Source organism: Vulpes vulpes, chromosome 8 (assembly GCF_048418805.1).
Source record: "Vulpes vulpes isolate BD-2025 chromosome 8, VulVul3, whole genome shotgun sequence".
NCBI lineage: Eukaryota > Metazoa > Chordata > Mammalia > Carnivora > Canidae > Vulpes > Vulpes vulpes.
The window spans coordinates 72,853,897-72,871,329 of record NC_132787.1 but is presented as its reverse complement, the minus strand read 5'-3'; the positions used below and the strand labels follow the sequence as shown (position 1 = coordinate 72,871,329).

Genomic DNA, 17,433 nt, shown 5'->3' with positions numbered 1-17,433 from the left:
GTTCTGGGCCATCTGCCCTCATTGGCAGTGACTGGCAGCTCTAGAAAGAAGAGTCTGCATCCTGTGGGCTCTAAGAATGTCCCTTTTGGGTTATGGTACCAGAGCCTGAGCCATCCAGCTCTTTTTTTGGCTTATTAAGATTTCTAGCATTGGATTCAGGAGAGCATTATTGTCAATTGTAGGGATTTCCCAGAATAGGACTATCATGCTTGAGGCTTCTGCTTCCCCCTCAGTAAATGATAGAGCTGGATTCAGTTTTCCTGTTTCAGCCGACTTTCCAAGCTACTTCAGTGAGCCAAGTCTTCAGTGGGCATAAAGATGAATCAGGCACTCAGAAAAGTTGCTGAGATGACTGGGGTCCTTCCCAGCTCTGAGATGCTCTCTGGATGGAAGCAAGAAGGGCAGTCTCAGCCTTAAGTGGACAGGGCTCTCAGGCTCCCTTCCAGCTGCTGGCAACAATTCTTCTGAGTCAGGCCCATCACCAGGTGGCGCCACTCTCTGCCTGGACACATGTGCTGTGGGTTACTCCTACTTAGCTCTGAACTGTCCTTGGTCTTGCTTAAGTTTTCTGATCTGTCAGGGTAGGTGTGCTTTCAGAAACCTTCAGTCTAAGAGAAATGTGCCATCTGCAGGCCCTGGTCCAGTTTGGGTGGAAGGCCAGAGGATAGCCAGGACCCTTGACCAGAGCTGAGAACTTTTATTTTGATGCCCTTTGAAAATAGAGCTGCCCTTTGTTAAGAAAGAAAGGAAAGAAGAAAGGAAGGAAGGAAAAAGAAAAAAAAAGCCAAGTGTCTGCAGAAATAAACAATATCTTCTCTGATTCTTAAGGTCCTTGCTACCTGAAGTCATAGTGCCTTCTTTCTTTGTGATTAACAGGATATGTTCTTATTTATTTCCCCATAAGCTCCCCACATACCATTCCTATGGTAGCCCTCTCATGGGTCTCATTAAAAGAGTAATCATATAGTCCTGAGCCAGGTAATGTCATAAACAGTGAGTTAGGCTGACAGGGCCCCTGTCATCATCTAGGTGATCATCTCTCCCTGTGAGGCTCCCTTAGCTAGATCAGAAAATATATCTGTTCTCCCTATAACTAAAGAAGACGCATCTATTTCTTACGGTTGAGGACAAACCCACTACACTGGTGGTTTTCATGGCACTTTTATTTACTATATATTCACACTGCCCCCCTCATACTTTTACCAATATGCTGACAGGTTTCTTCTCTCAGCTCACTCACTCTGCACACTGGGGGACATCCATCTATCTCTTGTGTCTTACTTAGCCAGGGGACAGGTGGTCAGACAGTGTCAGTAGGTGGTGCTGTAAAGCAGATTAAGAGCCTGTTTCCTGGACAGGTAGGGAGAGAAGGAGGCAGAGCCAGGGGCAGAAAAATTAAAAAGAATTGGTTAAATATTCCAGTGAGGCTTGGATTTCAGCCAGTCCCTTGACATATTTAAGTTGGGGGCTCATATTTTATCTATCTTTATTTATTTAACTTATTTTAAAAAAGGTTTTATGTGTTTATTCATACACACACAGACATATATGTACACAGAGAGAGAGAGAGAGAGTGTGTGTGTGTGTGTGCGGCAAAGACCTAGGTAGAGGGAGAAACAGGCTCCATGCAGGAAGCCAGGATGTGGGACTCAGTCCTGGGACTCCAGGATCATGCCCTGAGCCAGAGGCAGACGTTCAACCATTGAGCCACCCAGGCGTCTCTGGGGACCCACATTTTAATTGATAACGTAGAGAATAGTGTGGTGAACATTTTTCCTTTTTGGAAATTATTCCACTTGTATTTTCATAAGTGCTTTTTTTTTTTAAAGGTTTTATTTATTTATTCATGAGAGACACACAGAGAGAGAGGCAGAGACACAGGCAGAGGGAGAAGCCCCATGCAGGGAGCCTGATGTGGTACTCGATCCCAGGACTCCAAGACCACAACCTGGGCCAAAGGCAGGTGCTAAACCACTGAGCCACCCAGGGATCCCCTCATAAGTGCTTTGGATTAAGTTTATTTGAAACCATAAATAATGGTGAAAATCCATATGAGAATCAGTTATCTGGTGGGATAATAGAACTTCATGGAGAGTATGGATGGGGGAAGAATTTCTAGGGTGGCCTGAAGAATTAGATAGTAAAGGACTTCAGGAGCTGCTGCTAGCAGACCCTTCCATTACTTTTTTGACTTACACACTTCAGTGAAACAAGCTACCATGTTGGAGAAGCCCACAAGGCACATAATTGCAGGTAGCTTCTGACCAGTAGCCTCCTAGGAACTGAGGTCCCCAGCCCAGCAGCATTTAGGGAGTGGCACCCCGCCAACAACCATGTGAGCTTAGAGATGGATCCTTCCCCAGTTGAACCTTCGGATGAGACACTAGCTCTGGTGGATTCCTTCATTGCAACCTAGGAGAGACTCTGAAGCAGAGAACCTGGTTGAACTGTACCCAGATTCCTAACTTACAGAAACTGTGAGATAAACCAACTCTGTGTTGGTTTAAAAAAACAAAAAAACAAAAAAAAACTTGCTTATAAACTTGAGTGCATTTTACTATCAGAAAAAGGCTGGGGTATACGGCCCATTATACATTGGGTCTGATGTTTTGTTGATACAAACTGACAAGATTTATTAGCACTTTTGCCGATGATCTGTTGGGTTCAAAAGACATAAAGGTAAACTCCAGAGCTCATCATTTGTCAGAGCGAGAGTAAGAAAGAAAAGCAAAACCCAGCTTGGCCTTTTTGAGGTTTTTCCATCATGCCTGTTTTCTTGGTCATGTCTTGCCAGGAAAAAGACTCTTCGATTGTTCTGGACCGATCCTTTTTGAGCATGCTTCCAGGCCAGTCCCTCACAGACAAACTTTACAACATTTGGATTCGTCTCCAGAGCCACGTCAATATTGTGTTTGATAGTGAGATGGACAAATTAATGATGGAGAAGTACCCTGGCATTAGACAGGTGAGGAGTACATTGGATCCCCAATGCTAGCTGAGGGAGTTAAATAATAAATGCACATGTATTGAAACAAATAATAAGTATACTTGACTTTTTCTTTTTTTTTTAATGTTGCTTTCTGTGGACTTTTTCCCTCCTAAAGATCCTGGAGAAAAAGGATGGTTTATTCCGAAAGCACATGATGGGAAAGCGAGTGGACTACGCCGCCCGCTCAGTCATCTGCCCAGACATGTACATTAACACCAACGAGATTGGAATTCCCATGGTATGTGTGGAGGGGCCTCACTGGCTACTGTCGGGTGGCTGGCGGGGATGTTGAAGGCTGGGGAGGTATGCAGCCGACTGTGGTGGCTTGAGTGAGGACAGCTTCTGCTTCTTCCTGAACAAGCTATTTGGAGGGGACTTGAGGCTGTATAATGGTGTTGCTTTCACTCCTTGTCAAATCTCCATACACCCACCAACAAGGAAGACCCATGTCCTGGGCAACCAGGGAGCCATCCAAAGGGTGTTCCACATCTCCACATCTATGTCTTCCCCCTGCCTCTCAGAGCCTAGTCTCTACACCTTCCCAGTCAAATTGATCTCATGACAGAAATGAGGAAGATACCAAAGGGGACTTCCACTCCAGGCACTTGCCTGGCGTTAGCAATCAGGAATGTGTGCCCATAGTTGCCAAGCACAGGAAGGGGAGAGAGCCCCGCAGAGAGGGCTGTGTGCATGTCATCCATCCTCCCGGTTCCTTCGGGGTAAGTGGTTTGCCCCATCCACCCATTAGTGTTTCCTCAGGGAGCCAGCCTCCTCTCACTTCCCCACCCATTCAAGCTGTGTTGCTCATTAGCAGCGCTTTAATCAGCTTCCTTCTTAATGGGCCATAAGGTCAGTAATATGAAGATGGTTTAATTCCCTTTGTGGAGAGTCTCAGTTCCTCGCACACTGCCCCCTCAGCTGCTCTCAGGGGAATGCTGGTAATGAGCGGAGCTCAAGTGTTCTGATGGCCTCCTGCATGCTCACTGCCTCATCTCTCTTAGGCACCCTTGGCTCCCTAGGCAAGGACACACGGGTGAGAAGACAGGAGTCAGAGAAGGCTAAGTCCTGTCCCCACCAGCTCCTAGAACCATAGGTCTTTCCATCCAGAAGCTGGGTCAGGTGGCAGGGAAAGGCATTGTGAAGCCCAGTGGAGACCTTCCTGAGTCTGAGACCCTGGGAGAAGGGGCCCATTTATTGTTTGTTGCTTTCTTTGGACGGAAGACATGGGCTACCCCTATAGGCTTTGGTCTCACAATGCCTTAGAGCATCCCAGCTTTGAGAGAGACCTTTAGTGCTTCCTCTTTCTACCTTCAGGGGTACCAAGCCTCCCTTTCTTGGTTCTGGGTTCATTTCATAATGCCTTCTCCTAAGGAAGACTCTGAAGTTATCCATCTGCCCACCTCTGACCTGTTCCAGGTCTCAGGGCCATGGTGGCCAGGGGGTGAGGGGGTGGGGTGGTGTTACAGGATGGCTGTGAGGAACTGACTATGGAGACTATCTCTTGGTCCCTTGTGGCACACACTTCCCACAGAGCACTGTGGAGGAGAGGAGCTGAAATAAGTTTGGGGAATAAGCTAGAGGTTAGCAGTGAACCAGACAGACTACAGTGTCCCCTGAGAAACTTTCATTCCAGTGGTGAAGATGAATAAATAAATACCTAGGAGCATAAACACTCTGCCAGGCAGTGGTCAGTGCATTGACAAAAGTGGAACAGGTGATAGGGAAAGGGAGCGCCTGCTGGCTGGGGTTGCAGATAAGGCCCTTCTCAGTGTCATCCAGGCAGAGACCTAGATAAAGAACCTGGACAGAATCCAACCAGGTTCTTTATGTAGGACTCCTCAGAGGCTCTGATATAGTTAAGTGCATTTGGAAGCATCAGAGGGTTTATGATATTCAGCAGCTTATAAACTCACTTAACCAGGGAACTCGTTTTTCTTGGAGTATATTGCAGGTCTAGCGTTAAGTGGAACACTGCATTTTCTCATGTATCAAGAGACCAAATCCATTTCATCTCAAGCTCCACCTTGATTGTAGTGGCAGCTAAAACTGCTGGGTAGAGGCTCCAATACCATGTCTGGGCTCAGGGCAAAGGCCACGATCACTTAGTGATGTCTGCTAAAGTGGAGGGGGCTGTGGTATGGTACTTAAGAGCAGGTATTGGCACTTCTCTCAAGCTAGTGTCCCATTCCACATTCCCTTTGGGGACTACGAATTGATCAGTGTGTGGGGAAATGATAAAATTTTAGAATGGGTTAAAAAATTCTAATGTATCAACCACAACACGCAGATTATTCTCTTCAGACAGACAGCTAGGAAGGGAGGCCCAATCTATTCCCTTAAGGCTTCAAGGCTAGAAAAATGCCTCTGTGGAGAAGATAGGAGGTTGCTTACTCCCTAAAGGACCTTTGTGGCAAAGCATCTCCTTGTCTTGGGGAAGAAGTCACGCAGCCTGTTGAGTCAGATTTTGAATTGGTACCATCTTTTCTGCCTATGCTGAATTTTCATACCTACTCCATTTCCAGGTGTTTGCCACAAAACTGACCTATCCTCAGCCAGTCACCCCCTGGAATGTTCAGGAACTGAGGCAAGCAGTCATCAATGGCCCCAACGTGCACCCGGGAGCCTCCATGGTCATCAATGAAGATGGCAGCCGCACAGCTTTGAGTGCTATCGACCTGACACAGCGGGAGGCCGTGGCCAAACAGCTCCTGACACCAGCCACGGGGGCACCTAAGCCCCAGGGGACAAAAATCGTGAGTTGTGGGCAGATTTGCTCAGCGGCTTGGCCAGCCCCTATCCAACTCCCTTGTGACTGCGAATCATGAGTAGCTGACACAGGAATCTAGGAGCTGTTCTGCCTCCCCCTATGTGTGCGTATTACTTAGGGGCTTCACGGTGCTTACTTGCTCTCCCCAGCTGGAGCTGGAGTTCCTAGGATCTTGACACCACGATTAAAGCTTCATTTGGCTGTCCCATGTCATGCAGCACAGTGCTGGGCACACATCCAAGGCTCAAGAAATGCCCTCTAATAATAACTCAGTTGTGGTCCGGAAGCAAACGAATTTGCTGTCCTTAAGCGGGGCGACTCAGAGTGTCCTCAGATCAGCAGAGGCAGTAGCATCCCTAGAGCTGGCGAGAAATGCACATTCACCCTCTCCTCCCCACCTCCACAAAAGGGATTAGAATCTCTGGGGATGGGGCCCAGGAATCTACATTTTAACAAGCACTTTAGAGGGTTCCTCTACATGCTAATGTTTGAGAACTGCTCTAAGGGAGGAAATGTCCTGTGTGATATGTCCCTAATAACTGATAACCCCTGGATTCCATCTGATGCTTCATTTTCTGACAGTTGCTCATGGCTGCCCATAGTACAGTGTTAAAGGTTCCTAAGGCTTACTTGGGCTCCACCAGAAAGAATACATGATTGATTAGCTGGGGGGCATGAAGTCAGTGGGTGACATCATTTGTGTCCTGTTAAAAATAGCCACTTCTACTTGGGGGAGCATAACAAGTGACCCCTAACCAGGCAGTAGTGGCAGAAGTTGTTGAGATGTCAAAAAGTATACGTTTAAAACAAAACAAAACAAAACAAAACCTTAGTTTGGGTTTGCCCAGGATGACTGTCAAATAGGTGAAGGTGGTCTCTGGGTTCCCCTTTCTTGGGGCCAAGTCCTATTTTCTATTCACCAGCAGAAACCCTTGACCAGACTCAAAAGATATCTCAAAAAATCCATAAGATGGATTCTTATTCAGGTTTAGTTTTTGTGCCTGGTGTTTTGGAAGGAGCTTTGTTACAGATGGTGGAGAATTCAAGGTGTATTTCACGTAACTTAATGGTGAAGCAAAATAAACATGAAGCTGTCTTCATATCAGCTCAAGCCAAACGTGCCAAAGTCTCATGGTCAGAAAACGTGAGGAGAGCAGAGTGGGGTCAGGCTGTACAGAGGACCCACTGCTCTCTCCTCCACTGCACTTTGCCAGCCATCGCAGACAAAGTCCTACTACTCTGGAGTTCACAATGGGTGGGGGCACCACCAGGGAATGTGTGGTACCATGGCTCTGGTGTGGTGGATACAGTAGGAAATTAGCAATGGAGGCCTGTGGCTTTATGTGCTTCATGTTCAGAAAGAAAGGCAGCTGAGAGGAATATGCAGGGTGGGAGGGCAGGTGAGGGCCAGCCAGAGGGCTACAGGGAATGCACATGGCCCCTGTGAAGTGAGGTGATGGTGGGGAATCTAAAGGCCCATCTCCTGTGACAGGTGGGTATGTGGGACTTAAATAAAGGGCCATAGAGTTAGAAAAGAAGATTTTCAGAGTGTTAACCTCTGAGCACAAAGTACAGTGTGGGAGCAGGAGGAAGACAGGGTGGACCAGGGAAACTGAGGGAACAGAGATTGAAGGACTGGGCCACCTCGTTTGGCATCTGCATCTGTTTCCCACATGTTCATATGGCTCCTCCAGATCAAGACCAGCCCCTGGGTATCTTCGGCTCTCCCAAGGGCACTTGTTAGATGCTCCGGAAGTTAAATATGATGATTGAGAAGAATGAGGAAACCACGGGAAGGCGCATCTGATTTATACAAATGAAGGTCACTTGTGACGCAGGAGAGCAGTTTGAACAGTGGGAGGACCCAGGCTTCAGAGCTCTTGTGAGGCAGCGAAGCCAGCAGCTAAGAGCATTTGAGAGCTAAGTAGAAGGATACCAGATTTCTGACATGACAGGAATGTGAGGATGAGGCAAACGCATGGAGAACTTACATGGCTTTAGCTATGTCTGTAGGGTCAGAGGTGAGCGGGTATCCAGAGCTGAGGAAAGGGAAGGTTGGCCTGCTGCCACATGCTGCTCAGTTCCTGGGAAGTGACTGAAAGGAGTTCTGAGCAGTGACTAGGTTGAATGGGATTGGCCTGGTCACTAGTCTTTCAACTTAGATTCCAGTCCTGAGTGCAGAGTCACTGCTTCCTCTTCTAGCCTCACTTCTCATCTTACCCTCCACACTCCTGCTGGCTACTACCCCCACCATCACCACCACCACTGGCAATGCAGAGTCCTTCCCCTTTGGGCCTCGCATGTGTGCCCCCTCCTGGATCACTTTGCTCCCTACCCCTATCCCCCAGCCTCCCTGGCAACTCTTTCTAATCCTCCCGGTCTCGACACCAAAGCCCTCATCCTCTTGGGACGGGGTCTGTAAACTTCTCCGGCGAAGGACCAGATAGTAAATATTTTAGGCTGTGTAAACCATACAGTCTCTGTGCAGCTGGCCAAACATGCCTTTTAGTGTCAGAGCCGCCATAGGCAGTACACAAATGAATGGGCCTGGCCATGCTCCCAGAAGACTTTTTACAAAAGCCAAGTGTCCTGCTTATGTGCCATAGTTTGCCACCCTTGAAACTTGTATGAGGTCCATCCCCCATTGTGTTCCCACTACACCCTCATCCCTCTCCACCTCTTGTTCTCATTGTGTTGTGTTGTCACCACATGTGTACCCATTCATCCATCCTCCCTCCAATTCCTAAATACCATGAAAGTGTGGGCAGGGTGTTCTGCTCACCACTCTGTCCTCACACCCAGTGTGTAGGAGGTACTCAGGAAACCCCTGTGGGATCCAGGCTGAGATGTGGGAGGCTCTGAGGTAGGAGGGCCCTCGTTAGACCTGATAACCCAGGGGCAGAGACGGGAACAGACTATGAAGGAAAAGTCCTTACATCAGGACATGGGGACTTAAGATGATTATTTTTATTTTCCAAGATCTTAATAGCGCTACACACGCTGCTTACTTATGTAATCACATACACATGTACTTCTAATTTTTTGGTATTTTTAAAAGTTAATGCGTCACATGTAGATCGGGACTGGGCTCAGAGGCTGGGGGATGTGACCAGGAAGGAGAGAGCCAGGTCCACAAAAGGAGGAGAAGGGAAAGGATGACTGACAGGAGCCGTTTCCCCTGGGAGGTGTGAAACCTCTGTCCCTTCCTCTGGGCCTTGTAAGTCAGGAGGAGGTGGCCAGGACAGCTGAGTCTCATTTCCCAGCACAGCAGCCTGCCAGAAGCCGCTCTTTGGCTCTGAGTCGCCTCTGAAAACTCTGACCCGGGCACTGGGGCATGCTAATTTTCACTGCAGTATTTATTTAGAGACAAGAGAAAGGAAGGGCCTCAGGTTTGGGTTGGCGAGGGGAGCTCCCTGTGCTCCAGGACTTCTGTTTGGATTGGCCAGCGCCTGCCAGACTGGCCTGCGTGCCTTCCCAGCTGTGGGGTTTGCTTATGCTGGAGGATGTCTTGAATTTACAAGACTCAAATCAGAGGCCCATCCTGGGGTTTTGGGCCTGGGCCACAGGTCTGGGCAGTTTCTCCCTGGAGAGGCTAAAGAAATAAGACCTTGAAGGTCAGCTCAGGCTCTGTGACGTGCCCTGGGCAGACCCTCATGGGAATCCGCAGGAGTTTGGGTCTCCTTGGAAACATGGATGTGGGGGCAGAGAGGGGAAGGTTTGAATTCCTTGGAGAACAGAAAGACTGCCTCCTTGCTAAGTGCTTTTAGGACTTCCTTTTAGAATTGCAGGGTTTTGCTCCCTGCTTGTCTGATGTGGAGGAAACTCAGCTCGGCTGAAAATTTGCAGTGGGCTGGTAGGTGGGGAGGGTCTTTTGTTTACTTCTAGCCTGTCTCTGTACCCACATTTCCGGTTCAGCTTCATAAACATGGATAACACAAGAAGAGACTAGACTTGGAGTAATGTGTTACCCCCAGCCTGCTGCCTGCTGTAATTTAGGGGTACTTGAGGGGCAGGGGTCTGACCCAGTCTCTATAAGCTGCAGAACAGTTGGGGCATAAGCTCCTTCATGCATTCACTTCTTGAAATAGCATTTATGTCCATCATTTAGGATGCCCAGTAGTTGATCTAAGGGGAGATGAAGGGCAGCATGAGGCTTAATGAGCCCTCCACTGAAGTCAGCTTTGTAGGCAGTAGCATTCTCTTAGGAGGACATGACCAATGGTGTAGCGGTAAGGGGGGAACATGTGAATGGTGGCTATCTCTAAGGAGTAAGGTTACTTGTGGTGTTTATTCTGTTCTCTAAGTTTGTCTGTATTTTCTACTTCTTCCCCCACAATGAGCATATCACTTGGGCAGTAGTTCTTGCTTTCCTTAAAAATAGTGGAAGATCTTAAAAAAAAAAAAAAAGTATGGAAATGATCTATGCTCATCATCACAGGAACTAAGATGGGTGGTGGTAAAGGTGGTACTCTGTGCCTTACTCCTTTCCCACTTGCCCTGGCCCCTGTGGAGTCAGTGGTAACAGCTAGGTAAGGATCTAAGAAGCCTTTTCCCCCGTTTATATAAATGCATACAGAATTAAGTTGGGTTTTAAATTGCCTCCTCCTGTCACCATAGATGACATATGGATTTTTTTTTTAATTGGAATACATTAGTCCCATTACTTCAGGACTAGCATAGATTTATTTCAGCTTTTTTCATCATTGCGTAATATTCCATGTATACCCGTGCTGCTTCTGTGGGGCAGTTCGAGTTACTCCAGGTTTTTCCACTGTAAACACGGCTGCTTCAACATATGTGTTTATATGACCTTACATTGGTGCTTTTTTTCCTTGTGAAACACCAAAAGGAAATGAGTTTTAAATGTTCTTAAATCTACTGTCAGATTGCTTTCCCCAAAGACTATGGCAATTTAAATTTCTTATTACTGTTTTAAGTGCAAAAGAATGTTTTCGGAAAACATTGAACTGGGAATCAAAACCCTGTGTTCCAGTCCTGACTCTACCTTTTGAGGTTGGGTGAAGTGGTTCTAAACATGGGATTCACTTTTAGAATAACATACTCCCATGTGACCGCAGCAGAGGGGGATGCCAGAGGTCTGTCAGGTCCTTTCAAGCCCAGGGTGTCACAGTTATGTGCAGGTGTGCTGTCCTCAGATGCATGCATTTTCTTTCCCTAGACCAATTGCCAGAGGAATCCAAGACTCTGGAAAGGCCATGCCTCTCTGAAGAAGACAGAGATTACTGAAAGGGGCCTGGAGCCTCATCTGTGTGTGTCTCTGAGCCCAGAGCCAGGATCAGGGCTATGCTGAGCTAGTAGCTATTTCTCAGAGATTTCTAGGGTTTCACTCCAGACTAAAAATTCCCCTTTGATCCGGATGAGTAAAACACAGGATGGACAGAAGCCACACACAGACCGGGCTTAAGTGAGCCCAGGGAATAGTAGTGATGATGCTAAAGTTATCCCTACACCCCCTTTTCTCCACTCTTCCCCCCAGGTGTGCAGGCATGTGAAGAATGGGGACATCCTCCTGCTGAACCGGCAGCCCACCCTACACAGACCCTCTATCCAGGCACACCACGCCCGCATCCTGCCTGAAGAGAAAGTCCTGCGGCTCCACTATGCCAACTGCAAGGCATATAACGCTGATTTTGATGGAGACGAGATGAATGCCCACTTCCCCCAGAGTGAACTGGGCCGGGCTGAGGCCTATGTCCTGGCCTGCACAGATCAGCAGTACCTTGTTCCCAAGGTAAGTCTGACCTTGAGGCTGTTGTATGGTCATCGCTGGTACAACTTGACACTTTAGGTCTGGGCTCTTGCCAGCTCCTAGGATCAGTCATCTGCCACCCAGGGCAGCAGGCAGTGGCCAGAGGCTCCAGGGGCCCAGCACTTCAGCCTCTTGCACACCAGCACTCTATTGTGGCTCATGCTGGATCAACTGTTTGAGTTTAACTTTCATTCCCTTCTCTGCCCATTTCAGCCAGTGCTGGATTAGTGAAGGTGCTAAATGTAGGAAGAAGGGATTAAAGGTCCACTGAGGACCCTTGGAAGTTAGAATCATAATTTTACTAACTTGATAATGGACTTTTTCTCTTTTCATGTAAATAACAGTCAAGACTGCCATTATGGCAGCGGTAAAAGCAGTAAAACCACCTATTGAGCACTCCCTGTGCAGCAGGCACTGCGCTAAGCTATTGGCAGACATTCTCTTATTTCGTCCTCACAATAGCCTTTTGAAATAGATGCGATTTTCAGATGAGGAAACACGAATGAGTGGCTTGCCAGGCAGGACTTGAACTCAGCACCTTTGACTCCCAACCCCATGTGCTCAGCATCATGTGTTAATAGCCTCACTTAACAGAGGCAAAGCTGGGGCTGGACGAGGCCACATAGCAGTAAGTGGATCCCAGAACTAAACTGGCTCTCTGACTCTAGAGGCAGTGTCACATTTCATCACAGGTGACACTAGCAGGGAGCAAAAACAGATGGTTCTCTTTAGGCTGGCAGAGTGACCTGTGGACATTGGGGCATTGGAATAGGGAGTTGGGGTGTTCTGAAGTTCTCAGACCAATGAAACTTGAATGTTCCATATTTCATCTTGATTGAATAAAGTGAAGCAAGGACTTCATGCTTACACTATGTCCTTAAAAGGGCTGATTTGTTTAAATCCTAATGTGCCTCATTATGTGCTCGCATGCCCACGAATTTTAGATCAGGAGACGGAACACAGATAAATAAGCTTACGTTAATAAATTAAGTTCCTGGAGGGAAGAAATTTCTAAGGGATGACCCAAGGGTTCACTTCTACTTTCCATCAGTTTCTTTAGTCAGAAGTACAGAGATTTTGATTCTTGGTAAATTTCATTTAGTCCTTAGTGTAAAATGCTAAGAAGTGGAATCTATTTTTACTAATGGTTATAAAAATGCAGCATGTTCTAAACTACTTTGGTGGTAAAGTCCTAAGAGAACAGGAGCTGGCTTTGTTAAACTAGGAAAGTCATTTTGTGGGGCAGAGGGGGTAACTTTTTTTTTGATGTATCTTTATTTCCTTATTGCCATTTGCTTTCATTCATTATCTGATTTCTTGTTTCCAGATTCTGTTCCTGGATTATCCATAGTACCCGATTAAAGTACATTTTATTTTATTGTTTGTGTATTTAGTAGAGTTGCATGTTGTTTTCTTAAAATAGGAGGTGAATGGAGCTTGAGCTCTTTCTTTCCTGAGAAAATAGTTAAACTTTTCATTGATGTGTTTCTTTGTGGATTTTTTTCTTCTTCTGTTTATGGTATTTTTTGGGGGCCAGTGTCTTGTGGAAAGTTTTTTTTTTCTTTTTTCTTTTTTTCTTAAGATTTTATTTCTTTATTCATGAGAGACAGAGACAGAGAGAGAGAGACAGAGAGAGAGAGAGAGAGGCAGAGACACAGGCAGAGGGAGAAGCAGGCTCCATGCAGGAAGCCCGACGTGGGACTCAATCCTGGGTCTCCAGGATCAGGCCCTGGGCTGAAGGCTGCACTAAACCACTGAGCCACCCAGGCTGCCTGAAAGTTTTTTTTTTTAAACAAAGTTTAAGAGTCTCCTGACTCTACTTAGCTAGAAAATTCAAATCACAGAATACCCTAATTCTCAAAGCATACTGACCAAAGGCATTAATTGTGATGTCATTTTGCTATGATATTAAGTGGAATAGGATAGCTAACATTTATCTGGGTTTTTGATTGAGAGATGGTCTTTCTGATCCTAAGTGGGATTTGGGAAATCCAGAATTATAAGTAGGCCCTTAGTAAGTTGCTTTAATCAGCATTCTTTCCTACAATTTATGATTATTGCACTGAAAGCAATTTAGCCATTAAGGTAATTTTCTAGTCATAGAAAAATCTGGGTGGAGAGAGGAGAAGGCACTGAATAGATCACATAACTTGTAATTGTGTTCTTTAAGGGAAGAAAACAGAAGGAAAAATTTTTATCTGCCCCCAAAGACTGTGGGATGAGGCAAATGCATAATACTGGTTTGGGTTTTCCCAGCAAAATAAGACCTTGTCTTTGGAATAAGATGCAGAGTATAATTTTTTATTAATGTTTTTAGCTCAAAGCCTTTGTAAGGGGCTGTGTGCACCATCTGACCTTGCCTAGTCTATTCAGCCCGTCTGTAATAATTGTCTCTGAGTTTATATAGAGCTCATTGCCACAGTATGTACACTATTTGACAAGCATCCTTTTTATCCTTTGAATTAGTACATGTGGTTAAATTCCTGGCACTTCTCCATGGCTGCATTTGTAAGTTCCTTTAGCCTTAGTTATGAAACCTGCCATAATATTGGATAGTATTTAACAAGTAACCAATTGATAACAATCTTTAGATCCAGGGCACAGATTTTCTCAAGTTCTCATAAACACCAAAAAGTTTGCAAACACTGCTTCTTAGAATATGTCAGTGGGCATAGCTATTTTTACATTGGTGTGCCTTGTGTTGCCATAAACACAGACCTCCAGATAAGTTGCAGGAGACTAGGGCTTAGAAAGTCTGTGAAAAGTTTTAAATTTTTTTAAAAAGTTTTAAATTATATGAATGCACTGGGGTTTACATAAAACCATCTGATAGACAACTGCCCTTATTAGAGGACCTGCCATGAACATGTGCAACGTTGTGAGGGGACACTTGTAAGTGAGCATTCTTCTCTTATATGGTCATGCACATTAGGACACCCTCAACCCTCTCGAGGTTCCTCTGCCCGAACCCCCACCCTTTAGAGAGTGGACTCTAAGTCACTAATACTCAGGGCTTTATAATACTGCCCCTGAAAGATAATTTCTGACCATCCTCCTACCTCTAGTCTGTATGATAACCCTTCTGTTTTTTCTTCCATATTTAAAACTCTTTGTGATAATGTATTCATCCAGTCATTTGTTGGCTGTCTAGTTCTTCCTCACCATAAAGAATCAATGTCTGTTGGGTGCACTAGAGTAGACTGGAGGGCTAACCCAGTGCCTGGGCATATAGTATTCTCTCAATAAATATTTATTGACTGGATGACTAGTTTAGAGGAGAAATAGGCCAGAAATGTGTGAAAAAATACTAAAGCATAAAACCAAAATATAAAAGCAAGAATGTAACAAACTGTAGCCAGACTGGATTTATGTGAAGATGCCAAAAATATGCTGGAGTAACTAGAACCAGATGAGATTATGGAGAGGAGGTATAGGGAACTGGATAAGTTTGGAGCTGTCTTGATCTAGAACAGTGGGCAAATGATAAAGGTGGAAGCCAGCCAGGAAGCCTAAGTCATGTGCTTTAGGAGGCAGTTTGCTCTCCAGCTGGGAGGCCCAAGCACAGGCCTAGTGAAACTGGGGCAGGACAATACAGGGGTATAAGGGAGGGCTCTTGCTAGTATGTGGCTTCCAAGCAGATGATTAGGAATTAGAATGTGTTTTCATATTTGCCTTCTTTCTTACCTCATTTGGTTTGTAGGATGGCCAGCCTTTGGCGGGGTTGATCCAAGATCACATGGTATCGGGTGCGAACATGACCATTCGAGGTTGCTTTTTCACTCGGGAGCAATATATGGAGCTGCTATACCGAGGGCTCACAGACAAAGTGGGGCGTGTGAAGCTCTTTCCTCCTGCCATCCTGAAGCCCTTTCCACTGTGGACAGGAAAACAGGTAATTGGGAGAAGAAAAAAAAGGAAACAGACCACTCGTGTAAAAGATTTCACCCCCGGTAGAGTCCAGGCCAGACATAGAGAAACAGCAGATCAGATGATCTGGAACTGAACCCACAGAATTGCTGAGATATGCCTGTGTGATCTATATGACTTTCTCTTTGGTGGGGTTCCTGGGTCTGGTGGGTTTTACAGGAATGTCTACTAAGAGTGGACTGCACAGTGTCTGTCCTCAATGTCCTCATAATGCAAATGTGGTGGGTTTAGGCAGTGATACCCGTGATGGTGGTGGTGGTAGTAGTATTTTTGTTGGTAGGGGCCAAGTGCTTTACATCTGTTATTTTACTTAATCCTCACAACCAACCTGCAGAGACCATTATTATTATCACCATTTAGCAGACAAGGATACTGAGGCTTTAGAGAACTTAAATGACATGCCCAAAAGTCTATAGGAGACAGATTTGTAATTCAAACCCAAGATTCTTAACCCCTAAGACATCATGCTATGCTTCCTGTCGAAGTAATGAAATAATGATGTAGGTGTTGATCAAATAATGAGGGCTCAGTAGAGTGTGTTTCTGCTGTTGTCTGGGTCTCCAGGTTCAGCCTTGAGGCCCAACTCCTAATCAGCTGTGTGACCTTGGCTCTGTGGGCCTCCTTTCTTCATCTAAAATACAAAGGATTCAGGGTGATGATCTCTAAGGTCTCTTCCCACTCAGTAGTTGTTGAAGTCTGAGCACCTGTGACCTGACTGATTTTTAGTTGTTAAACCAACCTTACATTCTGGAATAACCCTTGTTATAAGATATTACCTTGTCTATATATTTTTTAATTCAGTTTACTCAAGTTTTGTGTAGAATATTTTTGCATTTGTGTTTGTGAGGAATACAAGCAAACCTCATTTTATTGCACTTTGCTTTATTATACTTTGCAAATACTGTGTTTTTTACTCATTGAAGGTTTGTGGCCACCCTGTGTTCAGGCAGTTTTGATGTTTATGTTCATTTTTCATTGCATTTATTGGTGCCATTTTTCCAGTAGCATTTGCTTACTTCATGTCTCTGTCACGTTTTGGTGATTCTCACAAAATTTCAAACTATTTCTTTACTATATTTGTTATGGTGATCCGTGATTAGTGATTACAACTCAAAGCTCAGGTGATGGTTAGCATATTTAGCAATAAAGTAATTCAATTTAGTTAACATATAGTGTATTACTAGTTCCAGAGGTAGAGTTTAGTGATTCATCAGTTGCATATAACACCCAGTGCTCATTATGTCCCGTGCCCTCCTTAATGTCCATCACTCAGTTACCCCATCCCCCCATGCGCCTCCCCTACAGCAACCCTGTTTGTTTCGTATGGTTAAGAGTCTTTTACGGTTTCTCTCCCTCTCTGTTTTTATCTTATTTTATTTTTCTTTTCCTTCCCCTATGTTCATCTGTCTTGTTTCTTAACTTCCACATATGAGTGAAGCAATAAAGTATTTTTTAATTAAGGTATATATATAGGGTTTTTAGATGTAATACTAGTTAGTGTTGACGTCATAAACTACAGTACAGTGTAAACATAACTTCTATATGTGCTGGGAAACTAGAAATTCATTTGACTCACTTTTTGTTACAGTTGCTTTATTGTGGTGGTCTGGAACTCGACCCACAGTATCTCTAAGATATGCTTGCGTTGATCTGTAGTTTTCTTCTCTTGTAATATCTTTGCCTGGTTTTGGTATTGGGGTAATGCAGACTTTATAGAATGAGTTGGGAAATACTTCCTCTTTGGTTTTCTGTAAGTTTGTGTATATTGGTACTATTTCTTTTTTTCTTAAATGTATGGTCAAATTAGCCAATGAATCCATTTGGAACTGAACTTTTCTTCATAGAAAGATTCTTTAAAAAAAAAAAAAAGAAAGAAAAGAAAGATTCTTTAATTAAAATTTCTAGTTTTCTAACACATCTATAGGGCTCTCGAGGTTGTCTGTTTCTTCTTGAATGAGCCTCAGTACTTTGTTTTTAAAG

The 17,433-nt window shown here is 45.0% G+C and overlaps 1 protein-coding gene across 1 annotated transcript in view; it reads left to right on the top strand.

Annotated features, from left to right (window-relative positions):
• Positions 1-17,433, top strand: part of POLR1A (RNA polymerase I subunit A) — a 71,604-nt gene that overhangs the window by 16,931 nt on the left and 37,240 nt on the right. Inside the window, exons 10-14 of the mRNA XM_025994403.2 lie at positions 2,795-2,965; positions 3,105-3,227; positions 5,512-5,742; positions 11,254-11,508; positions 15,227-15,418. Coding sequence (XP_025850188.2) covers positions 2,795-2,965; positions 3,105-3,227; positions 5,512-5,742; positions 11,254-11,508; positions 15,227-15,418 — 972 coding nt within the window. The remainder of the gene's footprint in view (positions 1-2,794; positions 2,966-3,104; positions 3,228-5,511; positions 5,743-11,253; positions 11,509-15,226; positions 15,419-17,433) is intronic.